The sequence below is a fragment of the Fistularia commersonii genome, chromosome 11, assembly GCF_037954325.1.
Source record: "Fistularia commersonii isolate RoL2024-O1a breed Wild chromosome 11, RoL_Fcom_v1.0, whole genome shotgun sequence".
NCBI classification, from domain to species: domain Eukaryota; kingdom Metazoa; phylum Chordata; class Actinopteri; order Syngnathiformes; family Fistulariidae; genus Fistularia; species Fistularia commersonii.
Genome location: NC_141294.1, coordinates 3,312,786 through 3,333,340, shown reverse-complemented (window position 1 = coordinate 3,333,340; position 20,555 = coordinate 3,312,786). Strand labels below are relative to the sequence as shown.

Genomic DNA, 20,555 nt, shown 5'->3' with positions numbered 1-20,555 from the left:
AAACGACCCGCTCAGCACCAAGCTAAAACCTCACTTCCTTTTTTTTTTTTTTTAGTCTTCAGTTTCAAAATAAAAGCTGATAGCTGCCAATTTATGAAGAAATAAAACACACTTCACATCACGAACAATCGTGTTTATTAGTGAATTGGAGTTAGAATTATCTGAAATTCATTTGACAAAATGAAATCTATGTACAATATATATGCGTTAAGACACTGATGGTATAGACAATGAAAATGTAAGGCATCGAAAAGTCTTCTCTGATGAGTCTTGCTGAACTTTACAGTATTGTTCTAAACTCATCAAAAATGAAACTGGGCACATGGGCTTCAGCCACCTGTCAAATAACAGAAATGTAAGCTTCAGGATAAAATCAAGCCAAATGACCATGAAATTGATCTGTACAGATCCAGTGCTATGGTTGAAGTTTCCCTACCTTGCGTGATAGTTTTGTATACTTCACGTAGTCTTCCAGAAACATCAGGGCTCCAACTACATCAGAAGGCATGTCTGGGATCCTCTGACTTTTATGGAGTGAAATGTAAAAATACACATCTATTACTTAAGGGTTCATTTGACACCACATGTAGATCATGTTAACAATTAAATTGAAATAAGGTAACTTAAGTGATTTGAGCAACAATTCCCAATTTTGACGCACGGTTCTCTCTTTAGTTACCTTGTGCACTGTTCCATGATGGAGCGGATGAACTGACCAATGAGTGCTAAGAACTGTTGTGTGTATCGGGAGTGAAACTGCTTGAGGAGAGTTAGCAGGCCAAGCACTAAGGGAGGCCAGTCAACTGGGTCTGTTGCCTTCCTACAGGTCATTCCTGAAAAAAGACAAAAAAAAAAAATAAACACGGAAGCAGCTCAACAAATCACTTCTGGTCTGGTGTAAAGCCTTAAGAATCCACCATATCAAGTTATCAAAAGCATACAAAGAATCAGATGTCAAACTATTGCCACGTGGGAGTAGGTGGAGTTTCCAAAGCAGCTTATTTCATTTAAGACAGGTTGAAGCAATACTTCAGAATTAACTTGAGACAATAAAATGAACTGGCTTGTTTGAAAAGAAATAAATACTTTGATATGATGAGAAAATATTAGACCTACCTTGATTTTTGCTGTACTGAAGCTTTGGCAGCTGAGCAATAAGAAATAAGAAGTTGATGATGGGAAAGTAGGGGAGGCGCTTTGTGGTGATATAGATCTGTGAAATGCAGTTTGGGGGGGTCAGTCCATTCAGTGATTGACACATTTCTGGAGAGAATTTGATGAATGAATGTCAAAAGAAATCATCTCCAAACCTTGTTGAGCGGGTTGTGAATGCCTGCTGCCTCCAGGTAGGCAGTGATCTCATACAGAAGAGTGTTGTCCTCTTTCGGGTAGGGCAGAGATGGGTCCTGGTAATGAGCCTCAATGTCTGCTAGCAGAGACCTTGCAAGATCATATTTAAAAGTGTCATGGAAGGATAAAGCTATATACTGTCGTTGTAGTTTAAGATGAAACTTAAATCATCAGAAATATGTAAATGTAACCAATGTAGATATAACTCAAAGTCATCATCATGCGTTATCATAACTGAAACCTCGGATGAAAACTTACACATGATTTCACAAAAAAATCCACTAATCATCGGGAATCGTTACAGTGGTGGAAAAATAACTACAATATTTGAATTACACTAAGATAAAACTGACTTGTTAATGTTTTCCAGTGCAGCAGCCAGGTGTTTTGAGTCAAACTTGCAGGAGTAGTTCAGCTCATTCGCAATCTGCTGCCTGAGAATTTGCATTTGACCAACCTGTAAAAACATGCACCAAAAATACGGTTGATGTCTTTTCTCGATCGGAGGGCTGTTTGCGAAAATTTCTCCAAAATTCTAGAAATGTTTTATACATATCCCATTCATGTTTAGCTTGTTTGTCTAATTATGCTAACAGTACCTTCATTATAGCATCTATATATCCACCCCAAATTTTCTGGGTTTTGGCCACAGCACTGGCATACACTTTACTGGCATTTCCTATTGTATGGAGATAAAACGCAAAATCATTGAGGGGTTATGGAGATCCAGGCAGGTTGTACACTTTTCGTAGTCAGTACCTACCCACAATGCCCTGAATTGGGTTGACTGCACCAAGCATAACTTTAAAAACATCTACCACGGCTTTGTCCCTCAGGATGGTCCTCTGAAGCATTGTGAGGAAATTCTGTTTACAGACACAAAAGGCTTTACATTGTGAATCCAAAACAGAATAAAGGCCTCAATATGTCTGTGCCCCATTGAGTTCAGTGAGTGCTCACTAGGAGGGAGATTGCCACTCAGTCTTAGACCATTTTTGTGGGCTAGTTACCTGCAACTCCTTGACAATCATAAAACAGAGTAGACGGTCCAGTCCGTTTAGGCCAAATGTGCCCAAAGTGTTCTGGATCTCAGAGAACAGCCTGTTGTTTGTCACCTCCTGGTGGCTTTTAAGGTCATACCATGTATTCATTTGGTCAATGTAGCATGTTACCCTATAATGATAATAATAAAAAATATACATACATTTTTATAGGAGAGTCACGCTACTTTAGGATAAAGACATTTATCTTCATATTTTCTTTCACTGAGTAATATGCTGGTTGATAATGAAAGGACTGGGGTACTTGGGATCAGTGATTCGAAGGATCTCTCTGCAAAGACGACCGATAAATGTAGCTGATTCATCCACGGAGGGAAACTTGGGGATGGGGATGTGGGTGGACTGGTGCACACTCTGCCAGTCTTGGATCTGATGAGATGCAAAGAAAGAGCCAACTTCTCTCAATTGTCAATTTCCTGCCGCTCACTCACTTTTCAAGAAAGTATTTAGCCAAGACATATATCAAAAATATATTGCAAGCCAGACCTTTGTCCTAAGGAAGCTGTTGCATTCCTGCTCCACATTGTAGTTGATGATGCGGGACACTTCCTCCTGCCAGATTTTAAGGCCATAAATACTAACATAATCCTGGATGTATTCAAATGACCTGTAGAAGCCATCCATGGTGGCCGCCATTTCCTTTAACTTGGGCATCAGCTCACTGGGCTGAAAGAGCAAGAGGATTAATGATACCATGTCAAATGTTCATATATAGACATGCAGGCCGAGGAACAATGTTTTCAAATCATGTCTTTGGAGATAGTCCATGTTTCAAACATCGCTTACACTGAAGCAAAATTAAAATGTTATCAGAAGAGCTAAAGAACTTCATAAGTGAAGACAGTACATGTGAGTTAAGGTGACAAGATTTTAAATTCCAATGTTGGATATCAAAACCAAGTCAGTATCAATTAGCATTAATATTTAGATGTTTGGAGGTGATATCTAACCTTAGCCTTGGGGTTGAAAATCAGTCCTTTGTGCAGAGCATAAGCCACCCGCTTCACCAGCTCCTTCCTGATGCCATCTTCTAAAAGCTGTTTAGGGTCCACCTGAGACATCACATTGAATTCATAAGGTAAATGGTTTTCGGGCAACACTGCTGCCATTGTCGGCACTAAATCCCCGTCGGTGTGTTAAAATGAAGGGAAATGGATTTCAGAATTGCACCACCTACCTTGATAATTCCGACCAGCGTGGTTTTCATCATTAGGATTCCCTCAGTAAAAATTGAGATGTCGTGGGTAAGTTTGGCCACCTGTGATTAAATGACACCATGACTGTTCAAAAATATAATGCTTATAGTTTCGGACTCACTATAAAATAAAGGCAAGAACATGAGGACAAGGAAGAGCAGGTCCTCGTAAAAGCTACACATTCAGCTTCGTACCAGGATGTGTTCTGAGAGGTTTTGAGGAGATTTTAAGTAGAACATCAAATGTTCTCCTGTTGCTTGCAGTGCTCCTTTTTTTTCTGCATATTAATTATTCTTTTCAAATGACAGCAGTGTAGCCCAGCATACATTTCTGAGACTCTTGACCACTGAGTATGGGGAGAAAATGTCATTGTTTGCCGCACAATATATTTTGAAGGCAACGGCTCAATATAGGCCTGATGAATTCAAATGAATGCAAGTCAAATAAGGCCTTGCAGCTACAGTCCGTTTCTCTCGCATATCCTTTTTTCTTTCCTAATTTGTATTTCACATTCATAAAGCTTTCAGTCAGACGGAGTATTGTTTCATGATGATAACTAATATGCTTCCTACTGACTCAAATTGATGAGTCTGCATGAAAACAAAAGCATCTGGGTGCCGTTTTTTCTAATTTAGGTTTTATAAACTTGCTGAAAAAACTCGAAAAAGTGATTCGAGACACAGTTGTTGCTTTACTTCATAACGAGCCCCGAGCTGAGAGTAATCCTTTAGTTTGTCCTTGTCCAGCCGTGTAGGAACTTCCATTATGTCGTGGATCTGAAGCTTGATAATCTTGGCCAGGGATGTGAACATACTCTCAGGGATGATCTGCAGCACCTGTAAACATGAAAACAAAATTCCAAAACTGAGTATTTACATTAATCAGAGTTTAGGTAGTTTTTAAAAATGAGACGCTGAAATGAAACCAAACGGGCAGATGGTGCACGACACAGTAGATGAACAGTCTTGCCTACAACTCGAGAAAGCAATCGCTCCAGCTTCCAGAAATGTTGCGAGAAGCAGCGGCATCGGGGGTTGAAGTGTCTCAAGGCACACGTTTGCTAAATAGTTGTTTTCTGGTTAACTGGCCAACCAGGTGGTTATAGAACAATAATTGAGACCGCAGCTGTTCCTGGGACAGCCGTGGCCACCAAATAATAATTTATTGCATGCAGACGTTATCTGTTACAGTAATGAGATCAGATGAAAAGCGATGCACCTTTCCCACTAAAACCACTGGAAAAAAACGAATATGTCACGGTCAGACGGGCATTCCATTCGATACCTTTCTGACATAGGCCACCAGTTCCCCCGAGTAGAACTGAGAAACGCTCAGCAGGTCTGCGCTGTTGGCCTGGTTGATTCGCAGCAGCGGCAGATCCAGTGCAGAGGCCAGCTGATAATATGGACACAAAGGTCGGATTCTTTAAGCATCATGGGTCAGAAATTTCAACACGAAGGGACATGTGTGTTGAGCCCAGGGGCTCCTGGCTCCTCACCTTAAGAAAGGTAGCTCGCAGCTTCGTGACCATGGATGGGTTTACGCGAATGCTCTCCTGCATAATTGATGTGAAGCTGCAGGATAAACATGAGCGGGGGGGGAAAAGTAGATAGGAGAGGTGTGAGGCAACACTACTGACCTGCATGTCGATGAATGTAAAACAATCAATAATGAATAAAGCAGCATGGTATGGACTTAGATATCAGATACACTTGTCCTTCTTAGCAGTTTTATGATTATCCAAGGCTACAATATACTAAGATAATTGGTGCGTGACAGTTGAATCACTCTTAATGACTTGCACCTTAGGGACTCACTAGTACCTGTCAATTATCTGCCAAGCATAGGACAAATCTCCAACAATTTGCATAGTGATGAGGACTTCTTCTTTAATATTGATGGTGCGAATCATTTGGTGCAGGAACTTCCTGGTGTCAGCCAGAAACTGACAGACTTGCAGGTTCGACTCCAGCTGGTGGAACTCCTGAACCTGAGGCAGGGTAGAAAACATCCGCATATAACACACACATATAGCGCCGAATTCTCAGATCTGGGGTGTGAGTTACTAAAGGTTATGAATAAAAACTTGTGGTACATGATGGTACTCTGAGCTACAAAATATAAGTAGTACATGTCCACAAAGTTTGTAAACAGTTGTAAAAAAAAAAAGTTTGGAAATGTGCATATATCCCCATCCTCTGAAACTTAGATTTCCAACTGTACAATAATTGTAGTAGAACTATATATATGTAAATGCACTGAATCACAATCAATCGTATTGCTTTGTTTTGCAAAGCATTAAATGAAGTTGGAAATATTTTTATTTTTTCCCAACTGATTCTACTGGTGAAATATTTAATCTCAGCCAAGGCTCATTTACTTTACATTTAGCTGTGCAATGAAGAGGAAGAAAAAATGCCTGCACCCAGTGTGTTCTTTAATGTTATTTTAATTAAGCAAAAAAGGTACGGTAATATATTATTTTATATTTATTAATTACATTAACATGATTAAGGAGTTAACCAATTAATGGGTCAGTAATCACTTTTAAAAAGGCCCAGATCCAGGTTTCAGCAATCATCAATTGTTTTTCTTATTAAAATGCTGTTAAAAAAAACACAAAAAAGGAATATTTCATTATATAGTCAGCTCTCAGTTTTTGTTACCCAGAGGAATCAAAGATGTTCAAAAGGAAACCAAGGTTGTTGTTCAAACTTTTTGAGATATCAAAAATACAACCCCTTAAATTCAGATTTGCCTTTGATTGTCAAACCCTCACACTTGTCACATGGAAATGCATATATTCCGCTTTTCCATTCCATTAATCTATTTTCCAATTCGGCACGCTGGTAAATATCCTGTTGCTAACCTCAACAAGAGCCTGTATGAGCTGCACAGTCTTCCTCCCAGCAGCTGTCGAATCCTCGTAGTTCAGAGATTCTATCTGCTTTGAGATCTCTCTGAACCAGGCTTGAAGATTCTCTGCAAGATTAATAACAGTAGGGAGAATTCAAGAGGAGAGAGAAGAAAAAAAAACATGGTTATAATAATAATAAAAATAATAATTATAAATTATCCTTTATTAATCCCTCATGGGAAAATTCATTCTCTGCAATTAACCCATCATGGATGAACCATGAGCAGTAGGCTGCAGTCCACCAGCGTCAGGGATTCAGTGTGTTGCTCAACAACACTTCAACACACTAGGAGGGGACGCGAATCAAACCAGGAATGTTCGGTTCCAAAGACGATTGTTCAACCTCCTGTGCCACCCCGGCCCTAAAGTAAACGACTAGAAAGTTGAGCTGTGAACTGCAGGAAAAAAAAGTATGTTTGATATGAATTCAATCCACCATTTTTGCCTTTGCCATTGCTATCCTGTGCAAACCTTTTTGTGTCTAAAGAAAAAAAACAAAAACAAAACTGCATTTCATCATTTTGGGATCCGAGACTGAACCGCTTAGTGACAGAGTCTGGGAAACACCACTTCGGTGCTGCCTCATTCTAAATCCCACACTTTATCCTTCCAAACCATGTTGCTCACCATTTCTCTCCACTCTGGTGAGCGGTTTAACACCCGAGAAGACTTCGGCCAGCTCAGTCATTCTCTCTGAGCCCTCCTTCTTGTAGCTTTCCCACTTGATCTGTTTTTCGGAGAGCATCTGCTTGAACATCTGTAAGAGCGGCAGGACAGACGTGGAGCTGATGAGGAAGCATCGGTCAGATGAAATGTGTAATGAGAACATCAGATTTGCGTCCTAGCCTAATAAAGAGCTGGCGTGCCATATGCTGCCTTGAGGAATCTTAATATTACATGAACAAGAGGTGCAGCCCGGTGGAATATTCTAGACTATCCTGATATTCACTCTTTCGCTCTCTAAGGGAAGCGACAGGTCCAACATGTCTGAAAAACACCTTCTCGATTCACTGCTATTTGTTACAAACTCAATGCATTTCATGACATATATACATCTTCTGTACCGAGGAGAGATTCTCACCTCTTTGAGCGTGAATTCGAACTGTGCCGTGTCCAGCAGGAGCTGGAACAGAATCTTGGGGTTGTACTTGGAGTCATTGAGAACTTGTTCTTTAATCTGACGAAGTCGCTTGTTGTTCGGGTCGTAAGCTGCCAGGGGCAAAGAAGAGGTGCGCAAGTTGGTTTTGTGGAAAAGACCAAAAGCAAGACACAAAGTGAGGAATTTAAAAAAAAAACAGTTCCACTATCTCTCCTCTTCCTTTGCTCAAGTCCAGTTGGGTGGATTTCTGAGGTTATCTCTCACTACTGCATATTATGTTCATCCTCTACACCAAGTTTTTTTTTTCCAATCTAATGTTTACATTGGATTTGTCACATGTGAATTTTATCAAATAAAAGACGCTGCAGTGAAGCCACTGATTTAATTTACTGCTATATTGAGGCCAGTGGCAGCTGAAACTACTTATAAATGGACAGATAATAGACAGAGAGAAAAAAAAAATCGAAAAGAGCTTACATTGTATTCTATCAAAAAATGTAAATGATTGTGTGGGCTCTCACCTGACTCAGCAGAGTGCAGCATCAGCCAGCGGATGGCAACGTTACAGTCCCTCAGACAGTTGAGCAGTTTAGGAATGTTGTCCAGAATGATCTCCTCCCTGAGGAAACCCTCCTTTAGCAGCTGATGCACCTGAGGCCTCAGGCTCTCCATGCCGGCAGCATACCGAGTGGCCTGAGAACAAATCAGGGGGTGGACAAATTGTAAATGTAACATATGAGGGTGCCTTGTGATTTTGGCTACATGATTCTAGACAAAGCCTTAATTTACTGCTACTCAATATAATCGCTGCGCGTTCTTCAGGCCTGACTCACACTCTGGGTTTATTGGCATTTCACTTTGAACTCATGAATTCTTAGCAGTCTTTTTGAGAAAAGTGAAACAATGACCCTTTGAAGTCACTGATGGAATTCATTTACTTTTGCTTCAATTTATTTTCTGAACTCTCTTACAGCTTATCAATGCCAGCATACAACGGAGTCCCAGTTAATTAATTGAGTAGATGTCAGACTGCGTGACCTCGAAGCTGCCAGTTTTTCGTACCTGCTCTTTGACGTTTGCAGAGTCCAGGGTGTAGTTGAGAGCGGTCTTGGCAGCTTTGTACGGTTCCCAGGCCTCCACCAGATTCACCGTGATCCCCATGTAGATACTGATAACCTGTTGATAGATGATAGCAGCACACATCAGTGTAAACATTGAAATGGCACAAACACAACTCATGATAAAATGGAAGTGGCATTATTGTCGTTTCATTTTCAGTGTCCTGTTGCGATCAAATATAATGACACTGTCGGGACAGTGATGCCACATGCTGTATCTCACCCAGTTGTCAGGGAAGTACTTGTCCACTATCTCTCTCATCTTAGCCTGTTGAGTTTGCAGTATAGACGGGCTGAAGTAAAGGCAGACGTACAGCATGGCCGCCTGGTTAGCTAGCGCTGTGCTGCGGTGCTCGGGAAGCGGATATGCAGAAACCTGACGGGCGAGGAAAGAATATAAGGCATAAGAAAATATTACCATCATGCAAAATATTGACAAATATTCATTTAGAATTGCAGGACATTGCCCATGTCGTACTTGGTTATAGATGTCATCGGAGCGCAGCCTCCCAATGACCATGCTGACAAAAGTGGGACTGATGGGAACCCTCTGAAAGTAGCTCTCAGGGTAGTTGGCCGGCCGTCTGGCTCCAGGCTGGCTGGAGTAGCCGGTGCTGCGCAGGAGCTTGCAGATGTCATCCATGTTGGAGTCTGCCGAGGAGCGAGCGGCGCTGAAGAAATGTAGAAGCACATTATGCAGCAGCACATGCAAACAAGAATATGTGTGAAATCATAGGAAAAGCAGTATTATTATACATTTTCAGTGTTTCATAATACTGATTATTATAAAACTGATGTGGACGCGTAATGTTCCGCAACCTTTCTATAGCGGCAATCAACCCATTTGCATTTTATTTATTTTTGTGTTAAATTTGTGTTTGAGAGATTGCAGTCACTGATCCTTAAGAGGTATTCCTCCAAGCAGATCATTTTCAGATGGTGAATGCAAAGGAAGGGCAGGAGGACAATATTGCTGTCTGTTTTATCCATCTATCTCTCCATCATCCTGCACTCAGGGTCACGGGGGATGCTGGAGCCCCTCCCAGCTGTCATCAGGCAGTCTGGGCTGGTCGCCCGTCAATCACAGGGCCACATATACAGACAGACAACCCACTCACTAATTTGGGGCAATTTGGACTGTGGGAGGAACCCTTGGAAACCGGAGAATCCTTGTCGGAATCGAAACGAGGTCCTTCGTGCTGTGAGGCCGAAGCGCGAACCACTGTGCCATCGTGCCGCCCGCTGCTGTCTGTTTCTTTGATATTAAAATATAAATCTAAATACAGAGACTACTTTACTTAGATAAGACAAGTGTACCAGCCTTTTCACTGATTTTGATAAATGTAGGGTTTTGGTGAGTTTTTACTAAGAAACGGTCAGTCAGAAACAGAATAATCAGTCTCAAGAAATGTAATTATTTTTCTCCAACTGGTTGAGCAAATCCACATTTACGTCACTTAAATTGACTGAACTGAACGGTCGGTGAGCTCCTTGGTTAACAAGGAGCAGAAGGCATGGAGCTTATGAGTCAGAGAATATGTTATTTGCATCTGTGTGTGTGTGTGTGTGTGTGTGTGTATGTGTGTGTGTATGGGGGGGGGCATACCTATATCTGTAGTAGGAAACAAGCATCCTTTCTCTGACTTCTCCTTCTATTTTTTGGTCAATAACAAGTAACATGACTCCATACAGGTAGAGGGCCTCACACTGAAAATTGAAAATTAAAATATGCAATAGTCTTAAAAGTGTCTTTTCACAAAGGTTTCGTTGTGTAATAATTAAAACCGGACTTGTAAATTTCATTGCAATGACTTGCTTATTTGATACAAACAGATGTGTCACTTGAAAATATACGGTTGTTCCTGAAGTGCTACGAAATAGAAATTTGCATTTTGTTTGGGTACCAGGAGCTGTTTTCCATCCTCATTTAGAAGCACAGTCTCGAGGGTCTGCTGAATATAAACTCCCTCATGTAGGTCATCCAAATATCTGGAAAGAGGAGAAATAGAAACATTATCTTCATCAAGACTTTTCCAAGACTTGTGATCTGAAAAAGGAAGGAACAGCGGTTAGCATCCAAAACAAAGCTTCCACAAAACCCAGTCTGTTCTTACCTGTTAAGATCCACTATATATTTGTGGACACTTTCAAAAGCCAAATAGAATCTTGATAGAATCTCTATGTTGTTCTCTCTAAACTCTTCATCAAGGTCCTGAAGATCAGGTTTGGCTTCCAGCTTCCCCTCATAATACTCGGGGCCCTGCAAAAGAACAAACGGTTAATGTCAAGGCAAACTAAGGATGCTTTCATCTGACGCTCATGTCATAATTTGCCAGTTAATTCACTTCGATTTCATGCCTAAACCGACGCACAAGCAAAAATTTTGATGTTTATATTTCGTTTATTCAAATCAAATTTGAATGGAGCTGTCTGTGATTTAAGTGGGAATAAAATTACGGCTTTGTCCTAGAATAGCATCAAATAAGTAATAACATCCAATGACTGTATTTACCAAAGAACTTATAAATTAAATAAGAATTTTATGGGTACTCCAGTCTCCATTTCAGTGCTCATCATCATGGATAACACCTCTCTGCACCGCCACACTGGAGTTCCTATTAGAGCACCTTTAGCCGAAGACTGAGACATCATTATAGACTGACATCATTATAAATATAACCCAGCCTTTTCGCAGGAAGAAATCACTCGGTACCATGGGCTGGTTCAAATTCAATATCATGTCCAATATATTTCTCTGTCATGTCATGTAGTGTCATTTTTTTATGCAATATTTTCACTGTCATTTGCAATATGACTTAGAATTTTCTTCGGGATTAATAAAGTTTTTATCTTCTTTTATCTTACCTTCTAGCCTGCAGCCAAGTAATTTTGGAGACCTCTTAAAAAAGCAAGATCATCTATCAACAACAAAAATTGTTTAATGTTTATTTTTGTCATTGTCACTCTATTCTTATCCTTGTTGTTGTCATTTTGGTAGACTATTCTCACCCTTGCTGTTGTTTCGTTTTTGTTTTCGTCATTCTGGTGTCTATTTTTATCTTTCTTGTAGTCCACTCTGCTGTCAATCTATTTGTGGATGTTTTTTTCCCATATTTATACTGTCATTGTCGTGCTACTGTGACAAAAGAATGTCCCATGTGGGTATCAATTCGGTATATCGTATGTCAGGTATAATCCATACCTTAAAGTAGCTAAAGTCGCAGATGATGTCTCCATATTTGTGCTGGTCACTCTTGTCCTTCAGCCTGAACACAGCTGGGATGAACTCTGAGAGGCGCAGCAGCTCAGCAATGATGGCATTTCCCCTGGAGACAATCCTGAGGATGGCCTGGCCACACAGGTTGTTCTCTGCCAGGAAGTCCACCATGGCAGCTTGGGGACACACACCTTTTATTTCACACTGTCTGGAGAAATCGTGTTGAAAGAGAGATGTGTTGTATTTTAAAAAATCTATTTCATTGAAAATTCCCATCATCCAGTTCAACTCCTGCCAGACAGCCAGGAAGAATGCTGTGGGTATAGCGGGGTATTGCATTGTAACTAGGTACAACAAATGAGCTAATAATGTACATTTCAGTATGTCAAATTAGTAACATTTAACCACGCTCGGGTTTGCTTGTGTAAAGCAAGATCTGCTTAAAGATTTCTTAACATGAGCTTAGAAAGATTCAGGTATTTTACGGTCACGCGTTAGCTTCTATCATTAACAAGCTAATATTAGCTGATAGCACACAGCTAGCAAGTCTTTAAGTGATCGGATGCGGCAGATATTAAATCGAAATATGCAAACCTGTCACACGATACAAACTTTTTGGAGTGTTGCTCGTAAAACCAAAATAAAAAGATATCTTTGATGTAATGCTTTAAAAGACTTTCCGATTCGCTTCCCTGTTTAAGTCCTCATGACCGATCACATGACTGCCTGTGGGTGTGTTTGACTCCGTGCTCATGCCGGATACTAACAGAATAAAATCGACACTTGCCAAGGTTTCCCCATTAACCGTCGTAATCATATTCGGATAAATGCATTTCTATATTTTGTTTTGCATTTGCGGTTTTCAATTGATGTGCTAAAATCTCCTCATTGCGCTCACGTAGAGAAAAACAGTTACATATTAAGAGCTCTAGGTGGCGACAAAGACCCATAATATCCACAACCTCTTCCTTCCTCACTGGGCCTGTGTATGTAAATTTGAGGCTGTTTGCATGTTTACATTTTGTGTAATGAGAATAAACCAGAACTAAAATTAAATGAATCTCCTGAGGCGAACCTGTGATAAATTCTCCAGCACTGAATCAACTTAACCTGCAAACAGCAGCAACAACAACAACAACAACACACTGTTCATGGAGGGTGCTGCGTGGAGCTTTCTTACACCGAAACATTTTTATGATTTTCTATTTGAATAAATCTCCTTTGCCGGAGAAAATACGAGTCCTGCTGGTGCCTCACCACCCACTGTGAACAAGATGTCAGATATTGAAAACATGCGTGGCCAAACACGTGGACAACGAGTTTCCTTCACATTTTGATTGAACTGGACTTTTATTGCCAATAAGTCTAAGGCTGGCTGGCACTTCCTGCATGCAGTGTGAGCCAGAGGTTAATACCTGCCATATGGAGCGGGTTTGTAGTTTGATCCGTCACCTCTCAGCATGGCGGAGTAAGGATTCATCTTAGTCTTATGCCGATACTGTCCTATTTTATCTTTTCTTATCTTAATTGTACCCTTTTTGTCCTCAGTAGTGCAAAGTGGTGATTGACAGAAGAATGAGAGGCAGGGGATGTGACATATAGTGAGGTGAGCTACTCTAAACGCCCTGAATAATGTGCTTCTTATCTTGCCCAGCCACTGGAGCGCCATTATTTCAATCCATTTTATAGCTGGAGACAAGCGAGAAAGACAGACAGGTGCAATTTAGATTCATAGCTGGCCTCCCGACTGACCCGGCTGCCTACAAACTGCACACTGTCCCTGTGGTTAACGGATTTATTGCGCATTTACTATCACACCAAGGTCACATTCCCAGCAGCACATGGGTCAGCTGTGGGCTTCCTCGGTAGAACCATGAAAGGGTTTCTTTAATGAGGTCTCCCACCACACACCTTTATTAACCTTATGGCGCCTCAATGGCCTCTCATCTTGTTATCATGATTGGTCTTTGTGGATGCGCTTTTAATGAAAGATACTAACTTAAGCTGTATGTGATGATACACGATCACGGAGGACCATTTATACAGAAGTAAAGTACAATCGTATCCCTTGGTATGCTACTCTGGTCGCACAGTCTTTCCGTCGAACTATTGACTGAGTAGTGACCAATGAGCCTTGTGCCTCCAGCCATTAAGAACGGTGGCGATCTCGCTACCCATTCCCACAGTAGCCCCGCGGCCATTGACCGCTGGTTCAGGCAATTATCATTTATCAGCGAAACCCTCAAATTGGATGGCAAATAATGAGGGCCTCGCAGCCTCACACCCATGGCCGCCTTAATGTACCAATTATGTCACAATAAGGATGTTTGGATAACATTTTTGCGGATGTGGCTGCCGAAAGAGGAAGTTTGGCGTTTGTGTTTTTTTTTAACTCTGGCTCAGCGGATGTGTGCATCCATGCACACATGAGCACCAGAATTGATTTGCAGACACACGTGCACGTGTCCCCTCACATACTGTCTGCCTTCTATTAGCGGAAAGTTGACTCCGTTCGGCTTTTGTTGTGATTAAGCCTTTTCATGGCCAAGAACTTTCACACCACTGTGAACCGTGTGCGGTGATTAAAAGCTGCTCAATTTGTAGTCCAGTCTCTCTGCTGTATTTCCCCATTGATCTTTTCCAAGCCCTTGAAGTGAGAACCTTGCACAGCGGGCTTCTCTCACTGGGATAAGACATGATACTCCACGCTTATTTCTCTCTCCCCTCACATGTCAACAAACACTTCATGACCATGTTTCAAATCTAATTACAGCATCAATTAACTGGCATAACACGCAGCAATTGAATTACCAGTATGTGAAGGCCTTTGTTATTGTTCTTGTAATAGGATTCAAGGGATTTCCTTATGCACATTAAACAACTTTAATAGATTTGACAAAACTCAGATCTCCATCTGATAGTATCATTGCAGGTGTGATAAGATGTATCCTTCACGCAGTGTGGGCATGCAGTGTCCTTTTTTTGTAATTCATTAATAGTTTGGAACTTGTTACCAGGTACACAAGCTCAGGGAGATTCATTGCAATCTATGAAATCTAGAAATGTTGACAATAATGAAAAGGAAGTGGAATTGCAACCTGTGGTAGATGCCTTTTATTGACTTGTTAAGTTATTGTTGTCACCCCAGGAAATTTCAAACTAGGAGTTTTGAATATATTTACCCTGCCAAGGAACCAGTGATCCATTTTTGGTCATTGGAATCTACCATCCCATGTGAAACTCTTGAGGTCCATTGGAGAACTCACAGAATAATTAAGATGTTATTTCTGAGACAGTTATTTTTGAGTGATTAAGATTTAGACCGGCTCTCACAAGCTACTGACCAAACATTTGTCATTTTTTAAATGAACTTTATAGATAAATATAATTATTGCTTTGTCTGATCAAGACTCCATTGCATGTAGTTTTGTGAAGCTGGTAATTTACACTGATGCATGCTAAATGAGCAAAAGTGATTTTTCAATGACCTGTGTCAGTTTGTCTTTGGAAAAAATAATGGCAATGACTCAAACTTAGCTGTTAATAACTTCTCCGATTTCTTACGCTTGACAAATGCCTTTCCTATCAAATCTTCGAGTAAAACATAATTCACATCCTTCATTTCCACCCAAACATTTCGAGAGCTTTAATTATCACAAATGATCCTTGAATCATGGCCAAAAATGAAACACTTCCAATGTACCAGCAGAATCTCAAGACCCGCTGGGAAAGCGCTCAGACTTACCAAAAAAAAAACCAACTACTTCTTGTACTCACTTAAAATTGCCTTTAGAAACCAAGTGAATTTCAAGAAATAATAAAGTCTTCTGAAATATATGAATCCAACTTTCTCCCCCTCCTAAAATCTGTTTCAAAAATCAAACAAAATAGTACATATTAAATATATTGCACTTTTTAACGATCTATTAATTGTATCCAGCAATTTTAAACAGCAGTTTGAAGACTCATTTTGTGAAAATGTTCCACTGGGAAGGATTTTGTTTATGTGAGGAAGGTTTGTTAAATTGTCAAGAGTCAAGGTCATTTGGGAAATATTGTATATTTGCCGTGTCACTGTTTTCATATATTTATCTTAAGTATTTGATTTGGTTGGTAAGTTCACGCTATACTTGATTAAACTAGATAAACCATCTATTAAGAGTATTAGGGATAATCTAACACGAAATAAATGTCAGAGTAGTGCAAAATAGTCCAAGTTTTATCAACATAGTATTTGTGATCCACAAGGGGTCAATTATTGAACCACTTGTATTCATGATTAAACAGTACAGCCTCTCACACCCTTAATTCTTATATACTTTTTTAAAGCAGATGATTGAAGGATATGGATCAATTATCGTTTGACGATTGTTACAGTCTACTTTTTTTAATCTCTCATTCAAAGTAGGCCTTTTTAGAAAAGAAACATTTCTGACAAAACTAAATATTCAATTATGGCATCTCAAAACTCTTTGTGTACACCCTGTATCCAAGCCTTAAGAAAAGATAAGATAAACTTTATGGATCCCCATAGGGGAAATTCCTTTGTCACAGCAGCATTACAGTTATAATGTAAAAAAAAAGGTTGAATAAATATGAATATAAATATAAATAGAGAGACAGAAGATACCAAGACATCCACGAATAAATAGACAGCAGAGACAAAAACAACAACAGGGGATAATAATGTATGATAAAGCGTTCTGTCATTCAAACTGTGAACTATTGTGACTTTTTCTGACTCTGGCTAGATACCAGTTGACATTTCAAACTTTCTTCCACAATCCAAAAACATGCAGTAGGTTCATTGGAGTCCCTAAATTCATCAGATACACGAATGAGGCAGTGAATGGTTATATTTCTGTGGTTATTTGTCCTCATGGTTATATGAGACCAGCGATGCTGTATGGTTTGGAGACAGTGGCATTGAAGAAAAGACAGGAAGCAGAGTTGGAGGTCCTCTTTGGGATTGACGAGGATGGATAGGATCAGGAATGAGTCCATCAAACGGACACCATGTTAGATGTTTTGGAGAGAAGGTCAAAGAAGCCAGACTGAGATGGTTCGGTCAGGGAATATATTAGTAGAAGGATGCTGGGATTGGAGCAGCCAGGCAGGAGGTTTAGAGGAAGACCAGAGAGAAGATTTATGATGTAATGTTTGTTTGTTTGTTTAGAAGTTTATTAGGACAGTGTACAAATACATTAAGCACAGAGGCAGAGATGTTTGTACCAGATTATAGCTCATAGCTAATTTCCATCTGTAGTCCTGGACAATACAAATAATAATACAATAGTGACAGAGAACATGAAGTTATTTGGTGTGAGACAAGGGGATACAGAGAATAGGGTTAGATGCAGGGAAAAGCCGAAAGGAGAAGAAGAAGAAGCTGCATGATCAATAGGTGACCAGTCCAAGGGGAATCCTGCCTCTCACTAAATGATAGCTGGGACAGGCTCCAGCCTCCCACGGTCCTGAGTGCAGGATAAGCGATATAGATAATGAATGAACAAAGTCACAGTATATTAATGCCAGTACATTACTCTTCAAAGTCCTCATGTTGTAACTGTACAGAGGGTAAAACTGGAGAAACATTTCATTTCCCCCCTCAAGTCAGACAAGCTGCAGTGATAATATACAAATCCTTAATGTGTTAAAATAAATCTGAACTCTGAAAGATTTAACAGATAAGGGAGCCATATAGAGACTCCAAAAAAGGTCATTCAATCTTTATTATTAGAATGCAAGAGAAGTTATAAAATCTGTTGGTATATCATCTGTATGTTATGTCAATAATGTTACCATAAACCATTATGGTAATAAAACAAGGCTCTGTGACCAGTTGCAAATGAAATCTATTTGATTTGTCACTCTCTGATATATATTTTGTGAATTGGTGGTAAATGGACTCATCTGCACAGAAATCACACAACTAAACAACCATTTAAGACAGTACAGAGAGATGATTATCACATCTCTGATGCTCAACATCAGAGGACCTCCCACAAGGAACCCAAGCTAACAAGTTGTTTAAGGACAAATAGAAAAGGCTGATTGCAGTAATGCTATAATATCAGATTTGATCGAGTAGCAGATGTCTTTTTATTGCAAGTCATTACTGCTGTCATACTTATTAGCATATAAATGGTTTCCAAGCCTATGGAGACCTAGAAGTTATTGCATGTGTAATTGAACCTGATCTCAGCTCTGTGTGACTGTGACGCAAACACACACGCCTCCATCACTGTACAAAATGTCTGCATGTGCACACACACTAATACATGTGTTTCTGTCATTTGAGTGCATTAATATGATCTTTTTTGAAAAAAAAAAATATCAATAAATACAAGGGAAGACAAAAATTGATGAACCTGTGAGCCTGATGTATTTCTGTTTGATGGGAAACACAGATACTTTATCACAACACTTTCAGAATAGAGGACGCTTTTGTACTTTGGTCCTGTCGATAAAGTCACCAGTATATTGGCTTTAACACACTTTGTCAGTATTGGCCTCTATAATCAGTCCTATTGATACACATACAGTAGATGTCACCATGTCCTTTAAATGGAATCCTCACCTTCACTAATACAAGGCTACATTTGTGAAATCCAAATTATGGGTTATTAGCCGAGTAAATGCAAAAGCAAAATGTATTTGTGTCACTTTGTGCTCAAGAATGTCTCTGCGTTTTTGCTGTTCTCCAAGACGGAGCAGAATATGTGTTATTTATAGAGCATGGTAATTCACTCTGAATATTAACAGGGTCATGACAGGATAAGAGGTTTCTGTACCCACCGCTCAAATTTATGTGACAGGCCCTTGTGTAGCACACAACAAAACCAGCCTTTAATTGTGCCCTCATTTCTGGCATTTGTCTAAACACAGTATTAATTGAAAAAAAGAACGTTGGACTGAGTTTAGGGCAAATCGTTTTGCGGCCGTTATTCGAACACCTGAAATATGCTTCATCTTCATGTATGCTCAAGATTACCAAAGCAATCAATTTGCAAAGTGTATGTTGTTAATTTGTGATATTTATGATCAGAGATAGACGTACACAAGGATCATTTGAAAGAAACACTGAAAATAGACACCAATTTCAGTATCAATAGCTAAAATAAATCAATAAATCAACTCCTTTTTATATTTTGGAGATTTCTCAACCAGGGTTAAAAATTCTGGAGACCTACTAAAAATTAACTTGCCACATTCCTTTTAGGATAAAAAGAGGATGAAAAAAACACAATCACCTGGAGCAGAAAAAAGCAATTTCAGTCATCATCCCAACACTACTTTAAGAAAGAAACATCATATCTAAATAGCTCAATTGAGCAAAAAGGTCTCAGAACACTTTTACCAAAGGAGATTGGAGATTGGCAGCCTGAATCAATATCCCTTACAATCAATATATCGAATAATTTAAAGGAATAGACTGTTTGTATGTTTAAGCACATATATGTATATATGTATGCGTATGTATGAATATATGTATATATATGCATATACATACACACACACACACACACACACACACACACACACATATGTGCCCTCTGCTCCAAAAGGACTGCAATATTTATACTAAGAACATTTGGAACCTAATCCTCCTCTCAACACATCACATGCATTATATCTCTGTTAAATTCACACAGAAGGGTGAGAACAAACACAAAAAAATACACTTTTTCACTACAGAATTTTTGCATGGGGCTGCAAAGAGATGTAGCGATGCAATGAAATGAACAGATCTGTGCCGGTGCAAAGCCATTTTCTGTGTCCTTGTCGGGCAAACACAAGAGTGATAGTTAATGACAATTCAAATTCCATTGAAATCAGGGTTCCTGGATTGTGTAAGCTGCTTCACAAACAAAACACATAGAATATACATCCTCAACTCCATCTGACCAGGTTTATATGCCAAACCAAAACTTAGCTAATTTGTCAATTAACAATTGCAATTGCTTCATAATCATGTTCAACGGATGTTTTGGGAAGTGTAAGTGAAGCACATGGCCCATTGTATCAAAATATCTCGGGAAAAACTTATACTCGCGCTAGGAGGAGACTGCTCTGTGATGGACTGCATATCAAACAGCCATCCATTCAAATCTTGGAGGGTGTTCCTGTTCACTGTCACTGCACTGACACCTGACACTTCCATTCGTCACGCAAATCCTTCATTTCACTGTTCACGCTGATACACTCTGATGTGATTTGTGTGTTTAAGCATCAACACAGATGGATGCTGCTCCTCACCAAGGCTGCCAGTCCCAGTCAGGAAACAACATTAAATTATCAAAACCAAGGCTGTGTACTCCATAAAAGAGCTGCACCCATAACATACACAAATGTATGTGCCCTTTGTGAATGTGTGTGTGGCAGGTATTTGTATTCTTGTGTTTATATTCCGGAACCATTTTTGTAACTATATTTGTATTGCACACTGCTTCTTAGTCAGTGGTAAATAAATTACCACGAGACTTACTCAGAGGGAAATAATAAATCCAAGTTTGGCTGTGGAGTTGCTTGGCTCACCAAATCTGGCTGGCTGGGAAAACTCCACTGACCCGAGTGCATCCAAATTAGATATTGGC

The 20,555-nt window shown here is 39.8% G+C and overlaps 1 protein-coding gene across 1 annotated transcript; it reads right to left on the bottom strand.

Moving 5' to 3' along the window:
- Positions 1-122: 122 nt before the first annotated feature.
- Positions 123-12,681, bottom strand: washc5 (WASH complex subunit 5). Its single transcript, XM_086154506.1, has 29 exons — positions 12,553-12,681; positions 11,944-12,166; positions 10,856-11,001; positions 10,646-10,730; positions 10,348-10,448; positions 9,220-9,412; positions 8,965-9,117; positions 8,686-8,799; positions 8,145-8,316; positions 7,606-7,733; positions 7,152-7,281; positions 6,477-6,589; positions 5,431-5,597; positions 5,106-5,181; positions 4,892-5,002; positions 4,303-4,443; positions 3,589-3,669; positions 3,362-3,463; positions 2,898-3,077; positions 2,656-2,780; positions 2,361-2,523; positions 2,114-2,216; positions 1,950-2,029; positions 1,704-1,807; positions 1,311-1,440; positions 1,117-1,213; positions 680-833; positions 437-524; positions 123-337 (listed from the first exon to the last, which is right to left on the bottom strand). Exons 2-29 carry the CDS (start codon positions 12,127-12,129, stop codon positions 281-283), a joined length of 3,480 nt encoding a protein of 1,159 aa, XP_086010632.1. The 5' UTR covers positions 12,130-12,166; positions 12,553-12,681; the 3' UTR covers positions 123-280.
- Positions 12,682-20,555: the final 7,874 nt, after the last annotated feature.

What these genes read in the sequence shown, in the direction of transcription:
- washc5 (XM_086154506.1), bottom strand. Translation starts at nt 12,129, where the DNA reads ATGGTGGACTTCCTGGCAGAGAACAACCTGTGTGGCCAGGCCATCCTC. An exon ending in CTGCAAACGTCAAAGAGCAG is followed by an intron (nt 8,317 to 8,685) that starts GTACGAAAAACT and finishes ATTTGTTCTCAG; the next exon opens with GCCACTCGGTATGCTGCCGG. An exon ending in TCGAATTCACGCTCAAAGAG is followed by an intron (nt 7,282 to 7,605) that starts GTGAGAATCTCT and finishes CCGCTCTTACAG; the next exon opens with ATGTTCAAGCAGATGCTCTC.